A 23,662-nucleotide genomic window follows, 5' to 3' on the forward strand; every position below is an offset into this window, starting at 1 on the left:
TTGTTAGTATAAAGTATATAAACTAATAAATCAACAAAGCTTACAATTTTCTCATTTTGTCACATCCTGTCAGTTTATCACAGTATTAAAGCTCAGTGAACTGTTAAATAGTCACATTTAACCAATTTCTTTCATTGCCCACAGGTGATGGCGGCTATCCGTATGCTGCACAGCAGCTTGGTCTTGGTGCTGACGGTGCTAAATCTGCCAAATATGGTGAGAAAAAAAGTGTGAGAAACTCTAAAGTGGAAAGTTACCATGCGGCCAGATAAACTGTGCCGTTTTGGTTTTCTTTTTTTCTAGTTCAGTACCAATGAGGTCAAAAGCCTCAGAGATAGTGAAAAATAAAACTCATCAGAAGCATTGTGAGTGCAGATAAGCTGCAGGGCTGTTTCTATGTGATCCTGCCTGATATTGACTCTTTATTGTTGCCCCTTCTCTGTGCTGTTTCAGGCCCTGGTGCAGGATATGGAGCTCAACAAGCAGGTTCAATTTAATGCACTCTTTCTCTCAAAGTACTTCCAGTGTACTCCTAAATTTTCAGAGCGTACTCCTGGCATGTTTGCAGATACATACGTCCCCAGTTCCAGCCTTAAAAGTGTCATTTCTGTTGTGTGTGTTTTATTAGGGTTTGGTGCACAGCTAGGGCCAGCTCAAGATGCTTTGGGTAAGAAAACCACCGACACTTCCTCATTTGTGATGAGCTGCTGCTTCTGGTTACCTTATTAGTCATGTCATTTTGCACAATATCGCAGCAACAACAGACAGCATACAACAGATGTTACTGTGCTGAAAAATGCCTTCATTTGTAATAATCAAGTGATTTTGCATGAGTCTAAATATTAGTGTCCTTTACTTGGATTCTTTTTAAATAAGAATAGCAACACAAATGCGATGCAGTTTAATAAAAACCTTATTCACTGTTGTTCTTTTTACTTAAGTAGCTTGCACACTGAAAGTGCAGCTGCATGTATTATGCATTATATCCCTCTTTAGGAAGGGTATGTGACCTGCATAGTGTGATAGCTAAGTCCTCTAATGCTACTTTTTTTTTTTTGCCAGGTTTAACACATAGCTGTCAGATTTCTTTGTCTCAGTGTAACATTTTCGTTTTTAGTGAATTTATAACACTGACCTGTGCTGATTGCTTAACAGGAGAGCAGACTGGCAAATATGATCGAGTGAATGCTGCCCTGGGTAACGGATACAAAGGTGAGAAATAGTGCACAAAGGTCTGGTTAACTATTAAAGTGGAGTTAATACACTTTTTCTTGTTTTCTATCATATATTTACTGTTACAGTGACAGTCATATTAAACATGGTGAAATAATGAAGTCAGTGTATGTACTAGTAATCCCTGTGAGTCAAAAGCTCAGGTTTCCCGCTGGTTTGTGAGAATTTTTTTTCTACTCTTTGATCTGTGTGATGTCAGAGGGTGGATATTCCCAGTATCGTCATCTCAGATGCATATCTGACATCTGTTGCTCAAATCTGCTGTTTATGAGGGGTTGCCAGCTAAAGTTGGCTTAAAGCGAGAGGAGCGCCTTCTCGTCCTGGCATGTGCTATCATGTCCTTTGGCAACTGAGAGATAACAACAACTTTGTTGAGATCTTTAAAGTCTGCATTAGGTCTCTTGAGTTGTCACATGTTTGACTATAGTTAGTGTCCCTTTGTCTGACCTTTTTCTCTTAGAGATATATATTTAGTTTTTCACCCACCTCATAATTGTCGTTTTGCTTTCACACCCTGAAATTAAGCTACCAAATACTACTCACTTAGTCTTAGGGAGTGAAAAAAAATGGTAACACTCAGATAGAAAGGCTGGTTTAGGTACCTCTTCACAAAAGGTCTGCTCACTGAACAATAATAGATTGACAGACCAGTCTTACTAATGCCATACCCGTGTCTAACTGACAAACGACAGGTGTCGTGAGCACAGCGAGCCCATCCGCTTGCTATCTAGATTTTCTGTCTGCCACTGGCAGCCAATAAGATATAAATTGGCTTAAGTGGACGGTGGCCTTTAGGCTAAAAGTGCTTCTTCTGCTGTTTTCAAACATGCACTGCTGCTCTGAACTATACTGAGACAGAGTCGCATGTAAGAACACAAATGTTTGCTATAGTTGTATCAGAAACCAGTCAGTCTTGAGCCTGTGGTTCCCTGGTATAAAACCTGTGTGGTAAATAATAAAAGGACTCGTTCTTATGTTGCGGTTTTCTAGACTACTTAAACATTCAAAGCGCCATTCACCGAATCACACTACCACTTTTCTTCTACGTCTTGTGAATGCTTTCTATCTAGCACTCACACACATTCACTCTCCAATAAACACATCTGAACTTGGGGTTCAGTATCTTACCCAAGAATACTTTGGTCCTCCTGAGCTACAGTATGCTGTCCTATTGTCCTGTTACCCAAGCTAATATTCCGGCATCGCTGCCACCATCACGTGTGTCACCTCTTGCATGTTTACCCAGAAAGCTAAACCACAAGCCGCATTCGAGAGTGTATAATGTTTATTGCTGGGTGTTGCATGTGAAAAAGAACAGCTGCGCAACAAAATCTGACCCTGCTTAGTTTGTAACGGTACAAAGGTCATGAGTGAAAACTTTAGCTGTTAGACAGTGGATGAGCACCAAGGTAAAGCATAAGATACATAAGGATTATTTCGAACTGTGAATTATGCAAAGCTACTCTAATAGAGTCCAATAATAACCTTACGGGAAATGGGCACAATAATTCCCTTTATTAGTATCAGAATCAGAATATTTTATTGTCATTAAGACAAAAGCAAATGCTGTTCCATTCAGTGCAAAGAAAACTGTATAACTATTCGTAAACTTGTATTCTATGTACAAGAAAAGAAGTTTTAATAAAGAAAGTATAAAATGGTATAAAAGTATGAATAAATAAATCTGTACACATATGTTTATGTTTGTGATTGAGTCATTATTAATTATCATTATTGAATATGTAGGTTTATATGGGTTTGAATACGAAAATTAGACATAGGATGGGCTTGTTTTATTTTTCACACATTTTTTGTGTGATTAATGATTCTCTTCCTGATTAATGATCTTGTGCTCTCCCCTTTTCCTCTGTGTCTGTGTCTAACCAGGCTAATCCTAACGACGTTGACCTCTTCAAGTGGATCATTACCATAAAGTGTTCAGTCCAATGAGGTTGCAGAGCTTTTCTGTGTGATTTACTCTACTTTGTTATGTTGTCATGTCTGTATGTCTTTTGTTTCTTTCTTCTCATCCACCTTGTCCTTCTCTGTGAACGGACATCTGTAAACCAGATGTCTGTCTGCTTGTCTCCCTCCTCTCAAACCTGCAGCACCCACGGGTTTGTTCCTGGCAGTGCTAAAAAGGCTTGGTGGTGATTGATAAACACAAATGGATGTGAAATGCAAGAAATATGTCCCTTTGTTTTGGAATAATGATTTGTTCTGTTTTAATCCAATAAATTATATCACCCAGTGACGCTATATAGAAGCTTCTGAGTCAAAACATTTTGCGTGCGATAGTGTGCTCTTTAATAGACACAATGAAACCTCATCCGCACACAGGAAGTTTTACCACTTCCCTTTTCGTGTTAGGTGACATTGCCAAAGATAAAGTAAACACTACCACCAAAAGCAGGGTGAAATATCGACAAGAACAAAGTGTTCAGATATTATATATTTATTGTGCATAATAAAGCTCCATTTATAGTGAGAATAAAACACATATGATATATTGGAACATTGTGCAAATACTTGAACTGACACATAAACTGCTGCAAAATGAATGCAGTAAAATTCATTTTGCTAATGATGTAGGTAAAATCATAATTAATGAGGGATAATAACATTATAAATTAAGGTTGAGCCGGATAAGCAGAAACATTTATATGATCTACAACAGACATGGCTACATAATGTCTTCATATCTAACTGGCTTTAGGGAATACAAATGCATACATCCATAAACATCAAAATATTTATTAAATATATTTGAATATATTAATCCAGTTTTCTAACATCTAGAACATTAAAACATTGCACAAATGATCCTATATGGAGAAATATTAGTGACGGATAAGGTATAGTCTAGAAATTGCAAGATGAAAGCAAAGAACGAATCTTTCACGTCGAAGCCGAGTCTCTTCTGGTTAGGTTTTCAAGTGAATCCTGAGATCTGTTTTCGGTCCTGAAAAACAGACAAACAAATAAATAACCAAACAAATCAATACATCACCCCCTTTGGCCCAGGTAGAAATAATCTTCCCTTTTAAGTCTCACCAAATTCGTAAGTGCGTGTTATTTTATGCCATACTTGAAGCTCTTGCGAGCAAAACTCTGGTTTTTCCATGAGCTTGATTTGTCCACAAACACGCCCATTTTTGACAGGATGGCCGGTGGAATAGGATGAGCGTTGCGGGACACATACAGCTTTTTCAGACTTGGATTAATAGGAGTGGGTTTATATTCCGTGCATGACTTTCCAGTCAGACTCGGAGCACATTGCACTTCCACTTTGTAGAACAACTGGCCGTGCTGCAGAGGACAGAGATCGGTTGTAACTCCAGAAGTCAGAAGTGGCTCACATTCTCCCAACAGGTCATCGTCCCACTTGCTGTCCTCATCCCAGACTTCAAATCTGAATTTGGTAATTGATGAGACATCCTGCGTGCCCAGGTCGATGACCGCGGCCCAGTGTGGGTTGTTGTTGTTATAAATGACAGGAGTACGCTGAGCCACTGTTCCAGCAAAGTGCACCTTCACATAGCCATCCGTAGCTGTGGTGTGGTCCCCCCACAGATCAGTGGCCCGCTGTACTGTTATGATGACCCGTGCCATGCCTTTACGAGCTGGGCAGCAGTCTTGGTTCACGGCGGGGTCATTGTGGCACTGGCAGACGCAGGAATCCCTCGAGTCACTCTTAATCCCAGCCTGACAGCGAGCGCTGCAGTTTCTCCACAGGCCTTTCTCCAGGATGTAATGGCTAATGGCAGAGCGCAGGTTTTTCCGGGCTTTGGCTGTGGTAGGAAGCAACTCATGAAGGGAATTTAAGGAGTATGAAATGATATCTGGATTTTTTGGTAGGGTTTCCAGCCATTCCTTGTAGGCAGCTGGATTTTTGTCCGCGGAGAAGAGAAGGTCTGTCTCTGTGGTATGCCCACCTTTTATATCTGTAAACCTGCAAAAGAGGGGACTATTTCAAACAGATGTGCCAAAATATTAGCTGAAAATATTAGCTGAAAATATTAGCGTGAGTTGTTAAAGGGTGAAAACAGATAATATATTTTAGGTAAAGTGAAATCATGTAGTTTAAAATAGACATACACGTGACTGAAAGTAGCCTGGCCAAGCAGGACAATGCAACGTCACATAACCTCAGGAATGACTAAACAAACCACTGGAGGTGTTCACTCACGCTCCCGCCTTTCCCATTACTTATCTCAATCCAATCAGTCATCGATGGGGGAATACTGGACAGGAAGTTTTGATGTTGTTGCTGATCAGTGTGTAATAAAATGTTCTGTACCTGTCGTTGAAGAGGTCGGAGAAAGAGTTCTTATTTTCCAACTTGTCTGAATCTTTCTGGCAGTGTTTTGTTTCGGCTTTTATTGTGGCTTTAATGCTCGCAGACGCCTCAGCTTCCAGACACAGCTCCACCTCCTCCAAGCTGAGTCCCTGCAGGCTGGCCTGACACTGCTTGATGCTGGTCACGGAGTCAATACTTCCTCCGAGCTTTACCTGGGATGATACATGAAAGACATTTAAGCAAAAGTTTACTTCCTTTAACAATGCCAACTTTTATTGATTAAATACTGTGGTTACATATTTTCCTATACCTTTGTGATGTAATGGGTACCAAAGTTGTCAATCAGTTTGTAAAATCGTTGTTTGAATTCTGGGGCGTAATATTTGGGAAGATCTTTCACTGCTTTCCGAAATTCTGTGTGCAGCTTTGGAGTATTTGACACTCGGTAGCTTGTTCACAGAGAGATGAAAGACAAGAAAAGAGAGAAGGAGTATAAAACAAGCGTGTGACACTATCGCATTTATTTCATAAAGGGTGGAGTTCCTTACCTGTAGTACTCACACGACACGCTCTGGCTAGTGAAGCTGAATTTGTCGCTCTTTGTTTTCTCCATGGAGTACTCTGCCAGTTTAGAATTGGTACCAGCCAGCATAACAGAGCCACTTTTGTCATTTACTTCAACTTCTAGATCGGTCTTCCAGTTGTTTTCAACGGAGGAAACGCTGGAACTGACAAGCGACTCGCTGGATTTGTGAAGTTTAGTGGAAACTTTTGCGCTGCAGGACTGCTTTGCCCTCCAGTCCACCACTGTCAGGGGTAGCTTTTGCTTTATGTTCTCAAGATAAGGGTTGGTACACAGCATGCATGTTTTATCTTTGCGTTTCCACACATTCATGTTGAGCACGAAGGCCCCTTTACGTTCCATTTTGGTGATGTCGAAGCCTTCCCCGGCCAAATTGATGCCCGGAGCAAATTCTGCATCGGCGCACTGTTTCGGTGTCCCTTCTGTGCACGACTGAAACGTACAGTGAGGGAGGGACAGCAGGAGGCCAGCACAGATCCAGATGTTCACCTGAAACATGTTGCTGCTGATGTGGATGCTAAAAAAACAAACAAATGAAGGTTTTCAGTTAAATAGACATATCAAATTTTCGCTTAAAGAAAATGAACACTAACAATGTAACTGCAATAAAGCAGCCAGTGTTGGGAAGGTTACTTTTAAAATGTATTCCATTACAGATTACAGAATACATGCCCCAAAATGTATTCTGTAACGTATTCCGTTACGTTACTGTATTCTGAATACTTTGGATTACTTAATATATTATCATGCTTTTTACAACTACGTGAATGTACTATTGCTGTGATTTATTACTGTTACTGAAGGTCCGCGGCTCCGAACCGTAGTAAAGGGACCTCTGGCTAATACGGGTTCCGTGTCGGGCTCGTAGCTGAAAACTAGCTTTAGTTTGTTGTCTGGGTCAACTTTGCTAGCGAGAGACAGAGAGAGGCTTGAAAGGCTGCTCCAACGGAACTTATTGTTTCGTAGGAAAACACGAACACAGTGTACAGTTGAGTCTTAATAGCTTACTTACAACTGGGCCCGTCAGGCACTCTTCTTGGCTGCAGTGGTTATTATTATATTTACATGCTTCCAGCTCCCGTTTCTGCTCGATGAAAACTCGTACTTTTCCACTCTCCTTTTTCTCCCTCCTCGCGCTCACAGACACATGGCAGTCCATTCTCCCTGCAGCACGGACTACACTGCCCATGAGGCTACATTCTTTAGAGCCTTTAGAGCATAGGTGTCAAACTCTGGCCCGCGGGCCAAATTTGGCCCGCAGCTTAATTACATTTGGCCCGCGGAGCCATACAAAATTACTATTAGAGCTGGCCTACTGGTGTTATACAGCTTATATATATATTGTTTAGTATTAAGCTTTGCTTGTTCCATATTCAGTTTTTCAGCAAAACTTGTTTGAGTCCATAAGAAAAGATTCATTCTTATATCTGGAGGAAGATTTTTTTTCAATAAATATTAATGTTAGCCCACGACTTTGTTCCAGTTTTGAATTTTGGCCCACTGTGTATTTGAGTTTGACACCCCTGCTTTAGAGCTTAGCACAACAACAACAACAAAAAGGGAGAGAGACGCAGAGAGAGAGTGTCACCCTGTAACCATGGCAACCGTAACGCTGCCGCCTGGACCAACGGAACATAGCTGTCAAACAAAACCCAAACAGTCCTGACCCGCCACAATATGAAACAGGAAAGTACCGCCGTGTAATCCATTTGTTTCAACAAAGTAACTGTATTCTAAATACCACCTTTTTAAACGGTAACTGTAACGGAATACAGTTACTCATATTTTGTATTTTAAATACGTAACGGCGGTACATGTATTCCGTTACTCCCCAACACTGAAAACAGCGCATACAAATTCATGATAAATTCCAGAAACATTTTTCAAGACAGACCATGAAAAATTTGTCTTACATCTTCTGTTTTTGAAAAATTAACTAAACTTAAAATACAAGTGCAGAGAAAAGAACAGTTACACTGACAAGATATCAAGTTTTTCATTTTTAAACCAGAAGAACTCTGAGACTGCAAACCTCCTCACTCTCTAGGCAGTATTTATTCTTTACGCTCACTGAGTCACATCAGCAGTTGGGCAAACCTTGACTGAAACTCTCCAAATCAATCCAAGCTTTCAGTCTCTCTAAAAATCCTGAATCGGAGACAGCCTCCTCTTTGTACACTGTTAAATCCCCAATATTTCAGTCAAGATAAACATCTATCATCTATAATAATGCGTGAGCCCTCTTCAGATGTGTAATTGTGCACTCAGTCACTTCTCTAAGGCCTTTTTAAAGTATTTCCAAGCTGATTTTGCTTTACAGCTTAGGACATCTGAAGACTACAACAGCCTTTTGGAAAAGTTCCAGTCAGGTTTCTCTCCTACATAAAGCATATTTGGTGGCTTCAGACAAGATAGCATTATTTTAATGTTGCTGGATGTTACTGGTGCTTTAGTAGTCTGCAGAGCCCTGTGGTTTAAAATCTTATCATCAAAGTGGATCAGTTTCACTTCTGACTGATTATATATCATCTTGCTTTGAGACTTCTTTTTTGTGGTGTACCTCAAAGCTCTATTTAAGTAAGGACCAATTGTTTTATTTCAGTACACTTCGACTTGCATTTAATTTTAGAAAGTACTAAATAGTATAAATAAGACTGGTATGTTTATAACAAGGTTACCTATGATGTTTTTTTGGGGTTGCTATTTTGGGGGGTAATATAAAACTTTTGATCTTTTAAGAGAAAACTAAGGATACAGATCTGACTTTGGCTCCAAAGATGTTAAATTTCAGAGCACTGAAGGTTTTCTTTAGCTAACTGAGAATGAAAAACAAAAATATAGAGAACTGTGTAAAAGTCTTGAGCTTCCCCTCATTTCTATATATTTTCTGTCCCTCTCCTGTTCGTCGTGTGGTTAGCTCTCGCATCACAAATTCCTCTACTGCTGTTAAATTTCTGATGCTTTTAAGTTAGTTTTACCTCCTTATAACGATGTGGATTTACTAACAAATCTTTTTAAGAACCCTTGTCTCTCTATTTTAGACAATGTTCGTCCTGTGAAAACCAGATTAGCTCCTGTTTCAAAGCCGTCCCCCTGGATAAATGACAGCATTCGCTGTTTAAAGCGTTCCTGCTGCAAAGTTGAGGAAAACACTCCACTCTCTTTCACTTAAAGGACCTTTTAGTTGGATTTAACACTTCAGTTCGTGATGCGCGGGCTGCCTATTTGTCAGACCTAGTATCAACAAGCAGAGGTAACCCCAAGGTACTTTTTGACACCATTAGTGATATTGTTGCTCCTGCTCCACCTGCTGTTTCAATTACTTCGAATTACCTCGAATGAATATTGTGAAAATTTTCTTTCTTTCTTTGTTAAAAAAGTACATAATGTCAGGAACAATATCTCTCCTTCTGTGTCTGTCTTGTCTGCCCCAACTCCACCTAGGCCTGTTATTTTAGAAAGATTCTTACACGTGTCCTTACCTGAGCTGGTAAAATTAGTTAATTCGATGAAAGCATCCTCCTGCTCTCTTGATATTTTACTTGGATCTTTGTTTAAAAATGTCTTTCAGTCTGTCGGTCCCTCTGTGCTTACAATTATCAATACCTCATTGGTTTCTGGTGAGGTCCCTGGTTATTGTAAGAATGCTGTTATTCACCCACTGTTTAAAAAAAACCTAAGCTTGAACCTTGGTGACTCAGCTCTGACTTTGGACACTCATGCTAATTTGTTGGTTCGCTCCTGTTTTTATCATTTAAAAAATATTGCTAAGCTGAGTCCCATTGAATCACGCTCAGAACTAGAGATGGTCATCCATGCATTTGTCTCATCTCGTTTGGATTATTGTAATTCTTTGTTCACGTGTTTATGTAAACCCTCTGTGGATCATCTGCAGGTTGTTCAGAACGCTGCCGCAAAGCTTCTGACCAAGTCTTCTAAATACTCTCACGTTACACTTCTGCTGATCCAGTTGCACTGGCTCCCCATAAAACTGACTTTGACATTCAGGGCTCTGCATGGACCCGCACCAACCTATATCAGAGATCTTTTACATCCGTACATCCCCAGCAGGTCCCCGAGGTCAAGTGATCAGGGCTTGCTGGCTGTCCAACATACGAGGCTGAAAACGAAAGGCGAGAGAACATTTGTAACTGAGGCCCCCAGACTCTGGAACTCCCTTCCTTTGAGCCTGAGATCTGTGGACTCAGTGGTTTCATTTAAAAAACAGCTTAAAACTCATCTTTTTAAACTTGCTTTTGGTTGATTTTTACTTTTATGTTTCAGCTTTTCTGTGAAGCACTTTGTGATTTTTATCTTGAAAGGTGCTATACAAATAAAATGTTACTTACTTACTTACAAGGAGCTAAATATACAGTTCTTCAGGCTTTCTGAAGGTCTTTCAAAGGTTTTCTTTGGACACTTGTTGCTTTCACAGTGGTTTTCAATCAGTCCTTGTGCCTCACCAGTTCCTAAGGAATATTTTTTTATTGCAACATCTGTTTTTGTCTTAAGTACTGCATTTCCATGTATGTCTGCACGTGCTTCAGTTTCATCTACTTATTATTTTCACAGCAAAATATAAAGAGGGGTCGGCCAAGACTTTTGCACAGTCAGACTGCACATGTGATCAGACGTTATCTGTTGTGGCTCTCCCACCTTGTGGCATCCTCCTTACCCTTTGATCACTTTTTTTTACTGCACTGGATTTTTTAAAAACCAGAATTATTGTATTTTTTTGTCTCATTAAAGAGCTTTTGAGTCTCCAAACCTTCTATGACGACTCTGGTTTAGCATTTGTTGCGCTTAAACGAGCTCCGTGTTGCAATGGACTTGAGTTACACACAACAACTCGCTGAACATTTAAATGCATTGCTTTCAAAGATGCAATATGACTAAACTCTACCACACGATTACCTCTGCTGCAGAACACAGAATGATATGAGCCCCCCACCACACACACAAATACACATATTGCTGCATACATTCAGTGAAGAAAAAGATTATATCGATGTAAGCACATCAGGAAAGACTCACCTTCAGCTTGATGGTTCACAGTGCAACTGTGAAACTGACAGCAGTTAGCAGGAATACCAGTGCTTAATGTATAAGAGTCACAAAAGCAGGGCATGGGGGTGGGGTGAGGGGGTGGGGTATGAAGTGACAGTGGTCTTTAAAAGAACAGAGAGGAAACAAACAGTGCTTTAATAGCTCTATCGGTCTTCAGCTTACCGAGTACAAGGGGGAGGAAACGATGGTCTACAGACACACTTGCACAAGTAGTGACAACATAAAAGCTCAACTGGCTTTCCAGTCAGTGAGGAACCAGAGACCACAAACCTATCATTTCTCTGAAGTGGTGGGAGGGAGTGGTGGGTTCCTGAGAACCAAGGTTTCTTCACTTTGTACAAGTGGCGTGGTCTCACAAACGCTTATTATAGGAAACAGTTTAAGAAGCAAATACTGACAAAGAAACGCACATAATCTGTAGAAAGAGAAAATGAGGCCTCATACATATCAGCATAAGAGTATTTTGAAATGACATTTTATTTTGCAGTAATTAAAAAAAGAAAAGTAAATCTAAGTTGCACAAATATAAAAAAGAACAACTATTAAACAAAGGAAACCTATGAAATTCAACAGCACTGCATGAAAAATATCTAAATGTGAATCCTTCTCTCACTACCTTAAGGAATGGGAGTCACGCTATATAAATGGCCGACAAAGCAACTAAAATGAATAAAACAGGCTAGCGCGTGTTATAAGTGCCTCTACATAAGAAATAAAAATGAACACTTGCTAAAATAATGCATATATATGATTTTTAATTAAGCTTGGATTTCAGCTTTAATATGATCAGCTGCAGTGATCATAATGAGATAGCTCATGCTTTATTACCAGTGGGCAGAAGTATAACCTTTACTTTGAACTGCTAAAGATGTTGTCACAGACATATTCACTGAAAACTAAAGATAAAAAAGATGTTTTCTGATCCTTTGTTCAGCCAGTTCTTTCTTCACAGATGTATTTGTTTTCTTTTATTATCAGTTGATAGTTTCATAGATCAGTTGGTGGGGTTATGCCAACTGGTGATTCTAAATTGCACATAGGCATGAATGTGAATGCAAATGGTTGTCTGTCTCTGTGTGTTAGCCCTGCAACAGACTGGCGAGCTGTCCAGCGTGTAGCGTGCATCTTACTCTAAACCAGCTGGGATAGGCTCCAGCAGCCATGGATGAATGGATGGATTATCAGTAGATATTTAATATGGGATACATTGTTCACGATTAATTTTTCTTTCTTTCTAAAGCTTCAATAGAGTCACATTAAGGGCCAAGAATCTATAGTTTTTTAATTATTATTGTCATCAGTATCGTGACATGTGGTTTAAACTAACATCAATAGAAATTTGCTGATACCTTATAGTCTTCATCACATCACACTATTATTACATCATACTTGGGACTCTCTGTAGTAATGCTCTGATTTTTCCATGAACTTGATTTGTCCACAAACACACCCATCTCTGACAGGATGGCCTCTGGAATAGGACGAGCATGACGGGACACATAGAACTTCTTCAGACTTGAATTCATAGGTGAAGGTTTATAGTCCGTGCACGACTTTCCGCTCAGACTTGGAGCGCACTGCACATCCAGTTTGTAGAACAGTTGGCCGTGGTTCATATTACAGACATCAGCTTTAACTCCAGCAGTCAGAAGTGGCTCACATGCTCCTAATAGGTCATCATCCCACTTGTTGTCCTCATCCCAAACTTCAAATCTCAGTTTAGCTGATGAAATATCCTCTGAGCCCAGGTCGACGACCATGCCCCAGTGTGGGTTGTTGTTGTTATAAATGACAGGAGAACGCCGGACTTCCTTTTTGTTGAAAATCACCTTCACGTATCCATCTGTAGCGGTGAAGTAGTCCCCCCACAGACCAGAAGCCCGCTGTATTGTTATGATGACCCGTGCCATTCCCTTACGAGCTGGGCAGCAATCTTGGTTCACGGCAGGGTCATTGTGGCACTGGCAGACGCAGGGATCCTGTGAGTTGGTTCTAATTCCAGCCTTACAGCGATCAGTACAGTTTCTCCACAGGCCTTTCTCCAGGATGTAATGGCTAATGGCAGAGCGCAGGTTGTTTTTGACTTTGGTTGTGGTAGGTAGTAACTCATGCAGAGAGTCCAGGGAATATGACACGATGTCTGGGTTTTGTGGTAATGTGCTCAGCCATCCCTTGTAGGCTTCTGGATTTTTGTCAGCAGAGAAGAGAAGGTCTGGCTCTGTGGTATGACCACCTTTTATTTCAGTGAACCTGTGGAGGACAGAGTTGCTTGAACAGCTGCTACAGAAAGAAATAACAACACTGGAGGAGTCAGTCTTTAAGGAGTTTAACTCAAAAGCCACCAGATACAAGGCATAATATAGCTGTTAATTATTGTGTTTTAGATATGGAAGAGCAAGTCTGACACCTCGCTGGGGTTAGAAGAGATAACAAATCAGAAATACTTAAGAAAACTTAACATACCTGTCATTGAAGAGGCTGGAGAAGGCAGACTTACTGTCTGTCTGCTGTATATCCTTTTTGCAGTGTTTTGTTTCAGTACTTATTTTGTTATCTTTGATACTTGCAGACGCTTCAGCTTCGAGGCACATCTGCACCTCCTCGGCACTGAGCCCTTTAAGGCTGGCCTGGCACTGTCTGATGCTGGTGACAGACTCGATACTTCCCCCCAGTTTCACCTGGAATCAAATATTCCAACACAATCTGCATGTGTTATTTTGGATAACTCAGAAATGACAGACAAAATTGTGTTGACTTTCAGTAGCTGTTATTCTGGTTCACCTTGGTGATGTAGTGGGTCCCAAAGTCATCAATGAGTTTGTAAAACTGTTGTTTGGTTTCTGCGCTGTAGGTTTTGGGAAGTTTTTTCAGAGCTTTGCGAAATTCTCTGTGCAGCTTTGGAGCACTGGACACTCTGTAGCTGATTTCAGAACAAAAATTAAACATCAGAATTGCATTTCAGCATTTTTATCTTGATAACAAAGAGACAGCGCATCAGAGTACTCGTATTCTTACCTGTAGTACTCGCAGGACATGCTGTGGCTTGCGAAGCTGTACTTGTCATTCTTGGTTTTTTCCATGGAGTAACTCGAGAGATGAGAATTGGTACCAGCCAGCATCAGTGACGCACTTTTACTCCCCGCTTGAAGATCTAGATTCGCCTTCCAGTTGTTTTCAACAGAGGAGACGCTGGAACCGACAAGAGACTCGCTGGATTTGTGAAGTTTGGTGGAAACTTTGGCACTGCAGGACTGCTTTGCCCTCCAGTCCACCACTGTCAGGGGTAGCTTTTGCTTTTTGTTCTCCAGGAAAGGGTTGGTACACAGCATGCATGTTTTATCTTTACGTTTCCACTGATTCATGTCGAGCACAAAGGCTCCTTTACGTTCCATTTTGGTGATATCAAAGCCCTCCCCGGCCAAATTGGCTCCCGGAGCAAATTCTGCATCTATGCATTGTTTTGGTGTCCCTTCTGTGCACGACTGATACGTGCAGTGAGGGAGGGACAGCAGGAGGCCAGCACAGATCCAGATGTTTACAAGAAACATGTTGTTACTGAGCTGGAAATATTGATTTAATGAGCCTGTGTCATTGAAAGCTAAAAAAGAAAAAAAAATTAATGTGAAAAAACAGACAAGTGAAATGGTTTTAAACAATGGTAGAAAACAAGATCTGAGGGCCATTTGGCCGTTTCTAACATCTTAAAACATCATACTTGTTTTCAGAAGTCCATCGTGGTTTTCAGCTTTGAAATTAAACACTTGAATATTTACTTCTTTTTATTTTGAATATGTTCTGCTATCTTATTTAGCACAATATTACATTTTAATTAACTTCATTTATAGCCCACACAAGATGATGTCTTCTCAAAACAGTTAACTTTATGACTCAAACCAGTCAGCTCTTCAGTTGAGGCTACTCACCTTGTCTCATGTGTTTTCGCTGCACGCCAGCATCAGACTGAGAGCATCAGTGCCAGAATGTCGCCTTATAAAGACAAAGACAAAAGGCTGAACATACCTGATGGTGTTACTTCGTGAGAAAAAACAAATACAAGTAGGGGGGTTTAGGCTGGTCTAACAGTTGCCACAAAATGAACCTGTTATTTTTCTCATGTGGTTGTGGACACCGATCAAAGGTGAGAAGAAAACATTGTATTTGTTGCAACTCTTTTAACAGTTAACAGCTTTAAAACTAACACCAGCTCCTCAGAATGGAGACAGATGGGTTTTGGGCCGTTATATGAACTGAGTTAAAGAGTCTAGCTGATGAAGGTGTAATTATAATGAGTTCCAATGACGAGGTGCAGCACAGCTTAAGGCTTGGGCGCTGACAGTGTTAAGTTTGAAGTGAGGCGTCTGGAGAGCAGATGAAGCTGAGCAAAAGGCACAGGAAGGGGTGTAAGGGTGAAGGAGGTTTAAAAGACATGGGGGTGCCAAGTCAGTGAGAGGTTTCAAGTCACACTGGGCAACAGTCTTGGTGCCACGTTGAGTGGAAGCTGGATGAGAATGGGAGTAATATTGTCTGTAGTCTTGGTTTGAGTGATGACGCTTGCTACAGAGTTCTGTACCATTTGGAGCAAACTGTGGAGTTATTTCGGGAGGCCAGAGAGAATGGCATTCCAGTATTCCAAAGACCAGGTGATCAGAGCATGAACTAGAAAGGAAAAGGATGAAGTCTTGAAAAGTTACAAAGATGGAGAGATCTCACTGATAGAGAGTATTCTGCAAAATGACTCAAAGACTTCTGACACTATGTGAATTTTGTACCTGACATCCATCTATAGAACACTATAGAACTATATAACTTCACTTTTATTGCCAGTGGAATTTTAGCTGATTGACTGTGACCCAACTGGTGATGGCATGTAGGAAGGAGTTGAAGACAGGAGGGGGAAGTTCTTGGTTTTGTAGAATAGTACATTTGTGTGTCGTCTGCATAAAAATGTATACCAAAATGATGGAAGACATCATTTTGGTATACATTTTTCTGTCGGTTTTGTGTCAGACAGGTAGGATGTAAACCACTTAAAGTGCTGTGTACTTATTTTCAGATGTTCTAACAAAAGAGCTTCAGTGCTGCTTGTCAAAACCAGCACTGAGGTCAAGAACGATGAAGATGGTGAGAAAGCCAGCATTGAATGTGAGCTGGAGGTCACTGGTGATTTTAACAGGAGCTGGTTCAGTACTGTGTCGAGAATGGAAACCAGACTGAAATGACTCATAAAGGTTTACTACTGATGCTACTGTATGTTTCAGAACGTTAAAGATAAATGGGAGGTTGGAAATGGGTCGATAGTTGTTGAGGTTCAATTTTTGTAGTTATGATCGGTTATAGTGTAGGAAGATAGTCTTTGATCAAGGCAGTTGGAAGGGCATCCAGTCAGCACTCTGGACAGGTTGCCAGTTTGTTGAAGGGCTAACGCACGGACAGAAAACCATTCATACTCACATTCGTACCCACGGCCAATTTTGAACGACCAGTTAACCTAATACATGCATGGGTTCGGACTGTGGGAGGATGCCAGAGCACCCGCACAGGTGGGGAAAACACAGAAATTCCAACGAGAAAGTCCCCATCCAGTCAATGGATTCGAACCCAGAGTCTTGTTGCAGTGGTGCTAACCATTATAACACCATGCTTCACATATATTTGTAGAACGAATAAATAATTACTATTCTCAACTCTAGACCAGGAATTTTACACTAAGAAACCAGCTTCAGTGTTCCGATGATATGTCGAATGTTTTTTCCCTATAACGGAATTTTTTCCCTCATACCTAGATTTATTATGATTAAAATAAATCATAATACTATTAATACCATGTCAGTAGGAATAAGAGGAACTTACTTTTTCATTATTACAGTCTTTATTTACAACAACATATTTGCATATCCCACAATAAGAAAGAGAAAAATCTGAAAGATATATATTTTCAAATATTTCTTACTAGTGGGATCTCACAAATATAAAAAATAATTTTTAAATCTGTACTCAGGTTAAGAATATATTATTTTTTAATCTACTGAAGGTAGTTCAATGAAGCAGAAAAGAACCAAAAGTTAAAAATCTAAATATATTTTGAAACCAAAAATATTTTAAGATCAGATTTGTACCATAAAAAACATCTTTCCGTCTATCTTTGCTTTTCAAATAAAGTCAGCTGAATTAAGGAGCATGAAAAGTGCTTCTGCAGAGCTTCAGTAACCCCAGATTTTCAGGCTCACTAATTTGGTCAGTAGCCTAAATGCATACTCTAAAGTGGAGACTACTCACCTTCTCTTATGTACTCTTGCTTCACACCTGCATAAGACTGTGAGCATCAGTATCAGTGTACTGTGTTTTAAAGACAAACAAGAAAGATTGAACATAACTAATGGGGTCGTGTTGTGGAAAAAAAAACACATAGGGGGCTGGTTTAACAGTTTGTGACCACAAACTAAACCTGCTATTTGTCTCTTGTGCTTGTGAACAACGGGCACAGGTGTGAAAAAATTATGCTTTATTTCTTGCAACTGTTTTCCCATGTACAAAATCTTTATCAAACCAGTATCTGATTGATATTAACTGAGAATAAGTTGGATGCAAGGTAATAGAAAACAGAATAAAATCAGTGTGACTGTCAAGTGTTAAACAGATGTTCAGACAGAAGCGGAACTGGGTGAAACATAAAGAATTGTAATTAATAAGTCATATTGTTTCTCTCAATTCTGCATTTCGTTAGAAAAGAGTCATTGTGAAACCTGGACCACATGATTAGCATCGCATGTGGCCTGCACAGAGGTGGGGTTGTAGTTGCTACATGCCACAAGGTGGTCACAGTAGAGTGGGTTGAGAGGTAAGGGGTGGTGTAAATTGTTCAGATCTTCCACGGTTCTCGATCATGAGGGCTTTACAGGACGTCACCTGCTCCTGAGAACTCAAAGTATATCCTTTAATTTTGTGCAGTAATAATAGCAAAGTTGGCCCAATGATGACAGTAGGCTGGAGGCTATCCCAGCTGTCAAAAGGCAGGATACGGCCTGGAGAGGTTGTCAGTTTGCTGCAGACAGAAAACTATTCACACCTTCGGTGGCTGTACTCAGGGGGTAGAGTAAGTCAACAGCAGGCCTAACTATCAGAAGGCTGGTCCCTGGCTGCTCCAGTCTGCATGTCAAATATCCTTGGGCAAGACATTAACCCCAGATTACCGTCCGATAATTCCATCGGACTATGAATGTGTGTTATTGTTAGATCAAAAGCACTTAAGCGTATAGGAAAAAAGTGCTTATATGAATGGGTGAATGAGGCATGTTGTATAAAGCATTGTTCCACAGTTCTCGAGAAAGTAAAGTTATCTTTCCTACTGACGCAGTAATACCTATTTTCCTTTCTTTTCACAAAGTTTGTTCTACATTCCAAAATACAAGGTTGTATAACCTATTGATGATAATTATCTACATTATTTTATATTATTCTAGAATTATGTATCAGCAAACTGAGCATCATAATGTGGCATAATGGGGCAGAAGGGTGACTGAAGTGACATTGGAGATGGCATGGTTGTTGGTGCTTAAATATCCTTGAAATCCTTGGTGATGCCACAAGTCAAAAAAGAGGTTTCAACAGATAGAAAGGTAAAAGTAACTTAAACACTGACTTGTTGCAATGAAGGTATGCAGAAGATAATCTCTGATCTCTGAAGATCATCTGCCAATTAAGAACAGGAATCTGAGGCTACAATTCATACAAGCTAACCTCCTGCTGATGGTGTAATATCAGGATATTTTCTTGGCACACTCCAGGCACTCATCTCAAACAGATTTCTCGAACAAGACAATGAGTTCATTGAACTCAAATGGCATCGATAGTCAGCATATTTCAATCCAAAAGAAGACCTTTGGAATGCGATGGAATGGGAAATTTGCATTATTAATCTGCCTTTGACAAATTTGCAAAAATTGTGCCATAGTATTTCATCAGTATAGACCAAAACTCTAAGGAATGTGTCCAACACCTTGTTGAATCTTTGTTATCAACACAGTTCTGAAGGAAAAAAGGGGTCCAACCCCAAACAAGCAAAGTGCAAATTTTCCAATACATTTTCCATATGTATGTATGAAAAATATATATATGTACATATGCATTTATACATAACAGGTCATGTGAACCATATGTAAGTATGTAACCGCACTTCATTTTGAATGAGACTGCACCACTCTGAGTGCTGGTGCTTACCACAACAGCTATTTATGTATATGTACACACCCTTAACCTTGGTGAAAGATGCTACACAGGGTTAGGTCACCTCGTCAAGTGTTAAAGCCAGATGCAAGTGGGTTGAAAGCCACCTAGAGTGAAGCAATAGCATCATTCCCAGCCTACATGCTGCATTAGGCCCATTTAACTTTTTCTTCTTTCGGCTGATCGATTTAGTCATTACAAACTGTTTCAATTAACATCAAGACTAAAATAAAAATTTGTTGCTACCTTATTGTCAAGTGCTGTGTGAACTGGGCAGGATTAGAGGACCCAAAATGAAGACTGATGGAGACAAACTGAGCTCAAAAAACAGTTTTATTGCTGTACTATAGAAATACAAAACTAAACTGGAAGGTATTGGAAACTAGACAACCGGGCAGAACACACAGCTGAGAGTAAGGGAGATTGGGAGGCGTGACAGACACTAAATACAAGAGGGAATGAGGGCAAAGAGGAAACACCTGGGGAACACGGCTGGCAACAATCTAGCAGACGACACAGGGGGCCGCTAAACTGAACATGATGCACACCAGACAGGAGACTATCAAAGTAAAACAAGAAGTACGCACACTGAGACGCAGACTGACAGAACCGGAGAGGGCAAGGGACAGAGAGACACACACATAGAAACACGAGTGGGAAAGTAGAGAACCAGGCAAACATGAAGACAAGACTGATTTAATGGGGGCAAAGCTGAGGGAAGGTCACAGAGACAAGACAAAGACATCAACGGGACCATATACCTACCAAGACAACCTAAACTAAGAATACTGAATAAATTCAAGAGAGTAAGCAAACTAAACTAAAAAACACAAGATACAAGGCAACTATAATGAATAAACAAAACTCAAAACTGTATTAACTGAAAACACTGGGTCAACAACCCAGGTATCCTAACACTTAACTACTTAGCGAAGCCAATTTTTTTTCACCGCATCACACTATTATTACATCATACTTGGGACTCTCAGCAGCAACACTCTGATTTTTCCATGAACTTGATTTGTCCACAAACACACCCATCTCTGACAGGATGGCCTCTGGAATAGGACGGGCATGACGGGACACATAGAACTTCTTCAGACTTGAATTCATAGGTGAAGGTTTATAGTCCGTGCACGACTTTCCGCTCAGACTTGGAGCGCACTGCACATCCAGTTTGTAGAACAGTTGGCCGTGGTTCATATTACAGAGATCTTCTTTAACTCCAGCAGTCAGAAGTGGCTCACATGCTCCTAATAGGTCATCATCCCACTTGTTGTCCTCATCCCAAACTTCAAATCTCAGTTTAGCTGATGAAATATCCTCTGAGCCCAGGTCGACGACCATGCCCCAGTGTGGGTTGTTGTTGTTATAAATGACAGGAGAACGCCGGACTTCCTTTTTGTTGAAAATCACCTTCACATATCCATCTGTACCGGTGGTGTGGTCCCCCCACAGACCAGAGGCCCGCTGTATTGTTATGATGACCCGTGCCATTCCCTTACGAACAGGGCAGCAATCTTGGTTCACGGCAGGGTCATTGTGGCACTGGCAGACGCAGGGATCCCTCGAGTCGGTCCTAATTCCAGCCTTACAGCGATCAGTACAGTTTCTCCACAGGCCTTTCTCCAGGATGTAATGGCTAATGGCAGAGCGCAGGCTGTTTTTGACTTTGGTTGTGGTAGGTAGTAACTCATGCAGAGAGTCCAGGGAATATGACACGATGTCTGGGTTTTGTGGTAATGTGCTCAGCCATCCCTTGTAGGCTTCTGGATTTTTGTCAGCAGAGAAGAGAAGGTCTGGCTCTGTGGTATGACCACCTTTTATTTCAGTGAACCTGTGGAGGACAGAGTTGCTTGAACAGCTGCGACAGAAAGAAGTCATAACAGCACTGGAGGAGTCAGTCTTTAAGGAGTTTAACTCAAAAGCCACCAGATACAAGGCATAATATAGCTGTTAATTATTGTGTTTTAGATATGGAAGAGCAAGTCTGACACCTCGCTGGGGTTAGAAGAGATAACAAATCAGAAATACTTAAGAAAACTTAACATACCTGTCATTGAAGAGGCTGGAGAAGGCAGACTTACTGTCTGTCTGCTGTATATCCTTTTTGCAGTGTTTTGCTTGAGTATTTATTGTAGCTTTAATACTTGCAGACGCTTCAACTTCGAGGCACATCTGCACCTCCTCGGCACTGAGCCCTTTAAGGCTGGCCTGGCACTGTCTGATGCTGGTGACAGACTCGATACTTCCCCCCAGTTTCACCTGGAATCAAATATTCCAACACAATCTGCATGTGTTATTTTGGATAACTCAGAAATGACTGATAAAATTGTGTTGTGTTTCAGGTGCACTGTTGTTATTCTGGTTCACCTTGGTGATGTAGTGGGTCCCAAAGTCATCAATGAGTTTGTAAAACTGTTGTTTGGTTTCTGCGCTGTAGGTTTTGGGAAGTTTTTTCAGAGCTTTGCGAAATTCTCTGTGCAGCTTTGGAGCACTGGACACTCTGTAGCTAATTTCAGAACAAAAATTAAACATCAGAATTGCACCTCAGCATTTTTATCTTGATAACAAAGAGACAGCGCATCAGAGTACTCGTATTCTTACCTGTAGTACTCGCAGGACATGCTGTGGCTTGCGAAGCTGTACTTGTCATTCTTGGTTTTTTCCATGGAGTAACTCGAGAGATGAGAATTGGTACCAGCCAGCATCAGTGACGCACTTTTACTCCCCGCTTGAAGATCTAGATTCGCCTTCCAGTTGTTTTCAACAGAGGAGACGCTGGAACCGACAAGAGACTCGCTGGATTTGTGAAGTTTGGTGGAAACTTTGGCGCTGCAGGACTGCTTTGCCCTCCAGTCCACCACTGTCAGGGGTAGCTTTTGCTTTTTGTTCTCCAGGAAAGGGTTGGTACACAGCATGCATGTTTTAGCTTTACGTTTCCACTGATTCATGTCGAGCACAAAGGCTCCTTTACGTTCCATTTTGGTGATATCAAAGCCCTCCCCGGCCAAATTGACTCCCGGAGCAAATTCTGCATCTATGCACTGTTTTGGTGTCCCTTCTGTGCACGACTGATACGTGCAGTGAGGGAGGGACAGCAGGAGGCCAGCACAGATCCAGATGTTTACAAGAAACATGTTGTTACTGAGCTGGAAATATTGATTTAATGAGCCTGTGTCATTGAAAGCTAAAAAAGAAAAAAAAATTAATGTGAAAAAACAGACAAGTGAAATGGTTTTAAACAATGGTAGAAAACAAGATCTGAGGGCCATTTGGCCGTTTCTAACATCTTAAAACATCATACTTGTTTTCAGAAGTCCATCGTGGTTTTCAGCTTTGAAATTAAACACTTGAATATTTACTTCTTTTTATTTTGAATACGTTCTGCTATCTTATTTAGCACAATATTACATTTTAATTAACTTCATTTATAGCCCACACAAGATGATGTCTTCTCAAAACAGTTAATATCTGTCCCTCCCGGAGCAAATTCTGCATCTATGCACTGTTTTGGTGTCCCTTCTGTGCACGACTGATACGTGCAGTGAGGGAGGGACAGCAGGAGGCCAGCACAGATCCAGATGTTTACAAGAAACATGTCGTTACTGAGCTGGAAATATTTATTTAAAGCCTCTGTCACTGAAAGCTGAAAAGGAAACAATTTAAGGTGAAAAACAGAGAAGTGAAGCAGTTCTGTAGTATATCGTACCTTCAGTTATTTCTAACTTCTTTAAACAACCTACTTGTGCTTAAAGTCAATGATGGTTTTCATCTGTCAAATTAAATGCTTAAATATTCATTCTTTTTTATTTTTAATACAATTGAAAATTTCAACTTCTGTGCGTCTGTATTCATAGCCCCTACAAGGTGATCATGAGTCCAAAGACGAAGCGCAGCACAGCTAAAGGTCCAAGATCCAATGGTGCCATATTTCAAGTGAGGACTCATTAGAGCAGCTGAAGCTCAGCGAAAAGCATAAAGTGACATATGTGAGAAGGAGATCCAGATGATATGGGGATGCCCATTCACTGAGAGCTTTAAAGGTGAATCGCGAAATCTTGCATTGAGCAGCAGTCTTGGTTCTACATTAAAGAATGGGAGTCAGTTAAGCTGGATGAGAATGAGTGCAATATAATCAGTAGATTTGGTTCGTTTTGTATAAATAATACATTTTTCAACCTGAATATAGATTAGAAAAAAAGGATTATACAAATATAATCTTTTAAAAAAAAATCTGTACTGAGGTTATGAAG

General features: G+C 40.5%; 3 protein-coding genes across 3 annotated transcripts; all 3 read right to left on the reverse strand.

Moving 5' to 3' along the window:
* Positions 1-3,918: 3,918 nt before the first annotated feature.
* LOC134625585 (perforin-1-like) lies at positions 3,919-11,169 on the reverse strand. Its single transcript, XM_063470832.1, has 6 exons — positions 11,151-11,169; positions 6,082-6,633; positions 5,844-5,982; positions 5,534-5,745; positions 4,288-5,185; positions 3,919-4,195 (listed from the first exon to the last, which is right to left on the reverse strand). Exons 2-5 carry the CDS (start codon positions 6,612-6,614, stop codon positions 4,306-4,308), a joined length of 1,764 nt encoding a protein of 587 aa, XP_063326902.1. The 5' UTR covers positions 6,615-6,633; positions 11,151-11,169; the 3' UTR covers positions 3,919-4,195; positions 4,288-4,305.
* A 1,381-nt stretch (positions 11,170-12,550) lies between these two features.
* LOC134625586 (perforin-1-like) lies at positions 12,551-14,731 on the reverse strand. The gene is made up of 4 exons (XM_063470833.2): positions 14,199-14,731; positions 13,965-14,103; positions 13,647-13,861; positions 12,551-13,433 (listed from the first exon to the last, which is right to left on the reverse strand). Exons 1-4 carry the CDS (start codon positions 14,729-14,731, stop codon positions 12,551-12,553), a joined length of 1,770 nt encoding a protein of 589 aa, XP_063326903.1.
* Positions 14,732-20,360: 5,629 nt separating this feature from the next.
* LOC134625587 (perforin-1-like) lies at positions 20,361-22,546 on the reverse strand. The gene is made up of 4 exons (XM_063470834.2): positions 22,014-22,546; positions 21,780-21,918; positions 21,460-21,671; positions 20,361-21,243 (listed from the first exon to the last, which is right to left on the reverse strand). Exons 1-4 carry the CDS (start codon positions 22,544-22,546, stop codon positions 20,361-20,363), a joined length of 1,767 nt encoding a protein of 588 aa, XP_063326904.1.
* Positions 22,547-23,662: the final 1,116 nt, after the last annotated feature.

This window comes from Pelmatolapia mariae, linkage group LG4 (genome assembly GCF_036321145.2).
Source record: "Pelmatolapia mariae isolate MD_Pm_ZW linkage group LG4, Pm_UMD_F_2, whole genome shotgun sequence".
Taxonomy (NCBI): Eukaryota; Metazoa; Chordata; class Actinopteri; order Cichliformes; family Cichlidae; genus Pelmatolapia; species Pelmatolapia mariae.

Coding starts and splice junctions, on each gene's coding strand:
- LOC134625585 (XM_063470832.1), bottom strand. CDS start 6,614: ATGTTTCAGGTGAACATCTGGATCTGTGCTGGCCTCCTGCTGTCCCTC. Junction 5,983..6,081: donor GTGTCGTGTGAGTACTACAG/GTAAGGAACTCC, acceptor TCTGTGAACAAG/CTACCGAGTGTCAAATACTC. Junction 5,746..5,843: donor GTACCCATTACATCACAAAG/GTATAGGAAAAT, acceptor GTATCATCCCAG/GTAAAGCTCGGAGGAAGTAT.
- LOC134625586 (XM_063470833.2), bottom strand. CDS start 14,731: ATGTTTCTTGTAAACATCTGGATCTGTGCTGGCCTCCTGCTGTCCCTC. Junction 14,104..14,198: donor ATGTCCTGCGAGTACTACAG/GTAAGAATACGA, acceptor TTCTGAAATCAG/CTACAGAGTGTCCAGTGCTC. Junction 13,862..13,964: donor GGACCCACTACATCACCAAG/GTGAACCAGAAT, acceptor ATTTGATTCCAG/GTGAAACTGGGGGGAAGTAT.
- LOC134625587 (XM_063470834.2), bottom strand. CDS start 22,546: ATGTTTCTTGTAAACATCTGGATCTGTGCTGGCCTCCTGCTGTCCCTC. Junction 21,672..21,779: donor GGACCCACTACATCACCAAG/GTGAACCAGAAT, acceptor ATTTGATTCCAG/GTGAAACTGGGGGGAAGTAT. Junction 21,244..21,459: donor TCCAGCCTCTTCAATGACAG/GTATGTTAAGTT, acceptor TGTCCTCCACAG/GTTCACTGAAATAAAAGGTG.